The sequence below is a fragment of the Erythranthe guttata genome, chromosome 2 (assembly GCF_056151865.1).
Source record: "Erythranthe guttata isolate IM_541 chromosome 2, IM_541, whole genome shotgun sequence".
Lineage (NCBI taxonomy): Eukaryota > Viridiplantae > Streptophyta > Magnoliopsida > Lamiales > Phrymaceae > Erythranthe > Erythranthe guttata.
The window spans coordinates 7,253,227-7,259,226 of record NC_142534.1 but is presented as its reverse complement, the minus strand read 5'-3'; the positions used below and the strand labels follow the sequence as shown (position 1 = coordinate 7,259,226).

The following is a 6,000-nucleotide window of genomic DNA, read 5'->3' as shown; positions in this document are numbered from 1 at the left end:
TTCAAACTGATTCGAAATAATAAGAGCAAAATATGAAATAAAAAATATTAAAAGTATAATAAATTACTAATAATTACACTTCAAAATATTATGTTTCTTTTAGTATTGTTGTTAAGCATATAAGAAATTTAATTCCTCCAGAATCTGTCAAATACTTGTTGGACTAAGAATTTCGCATTTCAGTACAAGAATTTTAAAGAATAGAAATTGTAGACGTTACACTTTATATTTTATGAATGTAAGCTATGACCCATTTGCCAACATAAAATTTTTATTTTAGCAAGGTACAGATTTTGTTATATAGTTCGGCCAGGGCAATATATATAATTCTGAAATGTTAAATATCGTTTCAATTTTACTAATGTCGTTTTGACTTCGAACCTTATTTTGACATATTTCTATTTTGATTTTCGCAAAATTCGAAACACGAAAACTTTTGTCCTCTGGATTAGCTTTCTAATCCTATTTAAATCCGCTAGATTGGATGCCGTGTGAAAAAATTATGCATGAATGAGTCACATTTTGAATTTTAGATACCTCAATACATCAAAGTTGTGGGCAGTATCCATTGATTCATATATATCTTTCTCGTCCGACATCTAATTTTGGTGATTCAAGTTGGATTAGGAAACTAACTCAGAATACTACAAATTCATATTTTTCGAGTTTTGCAAAATTTAGAACAAAAAATGATCAAAATCACGTTTGAAGTCATAACGGTATTATTAAAGTTCGAACGACATTTATCACATCCCTATATAATTTCCTAATAACTCAGAATTAATTGTAGTATGGTTTCTCAAGACCTAATTATATTAACTGGGGGATAAGAATAAATAATTTTGTAAGATATTATAAAAAAAAATTATGATAATATAAATAGTGGAGGGTTGTTGGGAAGAAAGAAATGATGAAGCAATTAAATCACATGTTTTTAGTGGTACAAATAGAATAACGGAAGAAAGATTAACTCAAGCACACACACGGCGGCAGCCTGTGTTATTACAATGTGGCGGCGGCTCACTTTTATATATCGTTTTCTCTCGTAGATTAAAATTTAAGGATAAGACTTGAATTTATAAACACAACTTGTAATCAATCATCCACGTATGCTCTCCACTTGAACATATTTTATATTTTTACTGATTTTAAATAAATATATAAAATGGTATAAATTACGGCCACACATTGAGGTAACATCAAATTACGAAAAAATTCCTTATATTTGGGTAGTTACAATCACGTCTTAGCTATGAATTCTCTTACACATCAACCTTTGCAATGTCAAATTTAGCGAATCTTCTAGAATGAACATAAGATGTGTCTCTTGGCATGTAAATATCAAATTGTGGTGCATCGGAAATTGCATTTTTGCACAAAACGAGTACAAACTAGAGTATATTCCACACAATCTAGAAGATTATGTTGAATTTGAAGGGTAAACATGTAAGAAGTTTCATAGTTGAGGAACTGGTTGTAATTACCCAAATATGTGAATTTTTTTCGTAATTTGACCTTACCTCAGGGGTTGACCGTAATATACCCAATATATAAATATTTTTTATTTTATTTTATATATAAGTATTTTTTTCTAGTTTTACTATTTGTAACTCCCATATTCTTATACATAAGCAACACTTGGTTAGTTGACTTGCTTGTGCTTATATTTAATTAACAATTAGTTGGAATTATAAGTCATGTGCAAAATAGTGATATGGCATAAGCTAGAGATAATTAGGAGTAAACATAAATTTTCCATTTTCTGCACAACAAATTAAAAAAAATAAAGTCCTATTTTTTGTAGGGGTCTGAAAATCAACAAACTTATACATTCATTTGATTAGTTACGGTTTTCTATTTATGTTTTAGGTGTAGGATCTCATAAACCAAGTACCGATCCAAAAAAAAAAAACAATAAAAGATACTAGATCTATATATATAAGGGACTAATAAGTTCTTGATCCAAATTTTGTGAGAGATAAAGAAAAAGGAGAAAAAGACAAGCCTCTGTCATTCATTTCATATTTCCTTAAAAAAATAAGAGTTAAGTAAAATTAATAATCAAGTTAAAGTGTGAGGTCAGCATTTTAAATAAAATCTAGAGAAGATCTATGAGAATTCTCCTCACAACTCTCTCACTAAATTCTTAAACATAAATAGAAAAGTATAGTTTTATTTATGACAAATTACATTTTAATTCGTCCCATCTCCAACATTAATACAAAAACAATAATTTCCATAATCTTATATTCCAATAAAGTATTTTATTTTATCGAAAAACTTAAATATTAATAAAAAAAAAGAAAAAAAAAAGCAATTCCGAGATAGCAACTCAAAATCAAATCTAACAGCCTCCAGAAAAATAAAAAAAATAAAAAGATCTACCTCCGAAATAAAAATTAAAAACACCAAATATCCCAATTAAATCTGTTATAATTATTATTTACCGCCAAAAAAGAAAAGAGAAGCAGTTAGGATTCTTGTTAATAAGTCAACGAGAGTCCTTTCTACTCTGTATTCTTTTCTTTTTCTCCCCTGTTCTCTCTATCTCTCTCCTCTTTCTCTCTCCTCTCTCTTAACGCTTTCTGCTCCTTTGTTATTTATTCCTCACACTTCTCCTATATATATATGTGTGTGTGTGCGCGTGTATGCATATATGCACAGATATATAAGGGCTTGAAACACAGTGAAAAATGGGAAGGGTTTTATTTTACAAGTAGAGAGAGAAAACAGAAAGAAGTTGAAAGAAGAGAGAGAAGAAAGAAAGATGGGTGAGAGTGTGTTTGGGGTTGGTGAGAAAGAAGATGGATTTGAACATTTGGAGAACAATCACTCTTTTCTTCAAGCCATTAATGTTGATGATCATGATTTCGAATCTGGAGTTGGTCCCAAAAGGATTAGACTTTCTCCTCATCATTTTAACCATTTTCAGGTTCTTTTTTTTCTTTTTTCTTTTCTTTTCTTTTTTTTTTCTTCTGTTCTTCCAACGAATTTTCAATTTTCTATCGTGTTAATTCACACACATATATGTGTGTGTATATATAAATATATATATATATATATGATTTTGGTGTGCATATCAATGGTTTTGCATGAATGCTATGTTGTTAGGCGTTTGCATGTTGAATTCTTTCATACCTAATATGAGAGAATCTTTGTCTTCATATCACTACTTTTTTTGCTTTCTTTAGGTCACACCCATCATTAAAGAATTTTCTTTTTTGTTGAAAATTTGTAGTTTTAGAATGCATCTTTATTCTTTTTCTTTAATTTTTTATTTATTACTATTATTATATTTTTTTTATCACTTTAATACAGGTGTGTGACATGCAGCAAGTATAGAAAATGAAGAGTGGTTTATGAAAGTTTTCTCTGCATATCTATCACCTTTCTCTGCAATATTATTATTATTATCAAATGATGAAATGAGGAGTAGTGTTTAGATTTTATTTAATCTGTACTTAATCTTGGATTTAATTAATATAATATATTTATTTAATTGTACATGTTTGAAATGTTGGATTATTGTAGGAAGGAGAAACAGATAGTAGTTCCGGAGGGTCAAGCCCACTTGGCTTATCTCTTAAAAAAACACCATCGTTTCTCGATTTGCTGCAAAGATCTTTATTCATGTCTAAGGCCAAGGACACAGTTTTCACTACTACTTCACCACCTGAAAATCCTACAACAAAGTCCGACGATTCCGCACCTCCATCGTCCTCTATCTCCGAGAAATTAAAGGCCTCTAATTTCCCCGCGGTTTTCATAAACATCGGATCCTGGCAGGTAATTAATACTATTAATAATGCATAATATCTGCAAATAATACTTTGGAAATAGAGTTTAATTAAATGTTTTTTTTTTATGCAGAGGTGTACACGTCACGAAGGAGATTTGACTGCGAAACTGTACTACGCGAAACGAAAGCTCGTTTGGGAGGTATTGGATGGTGCTCTGAAGAGTAAGATCGAAATACAATGGTCCGATATTATTGGCATTAGGGCCATCTTACCTGATAATGAGCATGGAACTCTTGAAATCGAGGTTAGTTATTAATTACTACTACTTTTATATATATATTTGATCTTGCCTCGACTTTTTTTAAATTAGTGGTCGACGTAATTTCTTTTTTTTGTGCAGCTTAATAACCCGCCTTTGTACTACCGAGAAATCAATCCTCAGCCGAGAAAGCATACACTTTGGCAACAGTCTTCTGATTTCACAGGAGGTCAAGCCCCTATTTGGAGGTATATATATATATATATCCTAACAATTTTTTTTTTTTTTTTATAAAAATCAATTTGAATATTAATAATATGAAATTCCAATCAGGAGGCACTATGTTAAATTCCCAGCTGGAATATTGGACAAACATTACGAAAAGCTTCTGCAATGCGACGAACGACTCTTCGCCTTGAGCCAGAAGCCATTCCCAACCTGCGAATCTGCTTATTTCGACCCAACTATGTTTCGCATTTCAGAAATGTATCTCAATTTCAATAATCAATCGAGAATGCAATATCCCTATCCACCACCAACAGTTTCGCCTATTCCAAATCCAACAATATCAGGTACGCACGTATTTTCATAATATCCCGGTCTTATTTTTCTATTATCATATATAAATTAAGTAACTAACCCTCTGCTTAACAATAAACAGTTATGGACTTGCCTTACGGAAACGAAGGAGGAAGTATGAATCCATTTGCGCCCGATAATAATAATAATAACAATATTGTCTATCAAGATCCTTGGTATATTAATACTGCAGCACCACAAGGAGGGAGCCAGGTTTACGATTATGATTACAATCATCAGAGTTATTATAACAATAATAATAATGAATATTCAAAAGTAGGAGCGTTGGGCGATATCGAGAACCATTTGTTCGGTGAGTCGCAAGTATTGTATTCGGATGAAGGGACACTCGGCGCGAATATGGAGTCCATGTGCTCGTTGCTCGAACCGGCGCCTCTGATGAACTATGATCATCAAATGATGATGAATATTCCGGATAATAACATATATTCGGATGGTAATTTCTACACTAGTAGTGCAGAGGGTACTGTTAATTGGCTGCCTCAAGAATTTGTTATTAATAATGATGCTACGGAAACTGCAGAGACGACGCTGAATAACGCACTCCCTCTCGATCCGTTCATGTTTCCGGGCAACGATAATCCAACCAGTAGAGATTATTTCTTTAATTAGCTACCTAGCTATAATAATAATAATTATAATTGTGGGGAAATACAGTGTAAGGGATAAATGTAATTACATACGTCCTTGTGGTAATTTCCCCCTTTTTTTTTGTTTGGGATGTTTTTGAATCCATTTAATTTGGACGGTGTTTTAGTTATAAACTATTGTATTTTGCACTTTATGTACTGCTGCTATTTGCAGATTACGTACTCAGTAATTTCTATATAACATCACCAATTTGGTGAATCTTTGATGTTGATTGCTGGCCCTGTTCAAGTGTTATATAAAAACCCCTCTTGATTGCAAATTGCGGCCTCCATATGAGGAATTGTCAAATTACGAAAAAACCCCTCCTGTTTGGGTAATTACAGTTACCCTCCTTTTAAATATTTTTACATAAAATTTATGTAATTCGACTATTTACCGAACCAAATCGTATATTCAGTTTGGTAAACGGTATGAAATGTCGGCGTACCGAAATGTTGGTTTGGTTTTAGCTATTTAACACTCCTAAATTTATCTCTAGAGGCGTATTTTAGTAAGATCATAGTTGATGGGTGGCTGTAATTACCCAAATAGGAGGGGATTTTCGTAACTTGACCATAACTCAAGAGTGGCCGTAACTTGCCCGTTGGCTTGATTATAATGGCTCATTATCCGTGATAGATGTGATTATATAGATAGATGGCTTGATTTTTTTTAGATTTAGAATGAGTGAGTCGTGAAATTCATGCTATTAATTTTTACGGTAAAATACACTTTACCCACTTGTACGATACTTTATGTAACACTTATCTC

The 6,000-nt window shown here is 31.9% G+C and overlaps 1 protein-coding gene across 1 annotated transcript; it reads left to right on the top strand.

The window, feature by feature from the left end:
- The first annotated feature begins 2,516 nt into the window (after positions 1–2,516).
- Positions 2,517–5,459, top strand: LOC105958161 (hypothetical protein). Its single transcript, XM_012982171.2, has 6 exons — positions 2,517–2,932; positions 3,532–3,786; positions 3,871–4,044; positions 4,141–4,247; positions 4,333–4,571; positions 4,661–5,459. The coding sequence occupies exons 1-6, from the start codon at positions 2,768–2,770 to the stop codon at positions 5,209–5,211; spliced, it is 1,491 nt and encodes a 496-aa protein (XP_012837625.2). The 5' UTR covers positions 2,517–2,767; the 3' UTR covers positions 5,212–5,459.
- Positions 5,460–6,000: the final 541 nt, after the last annotated feature.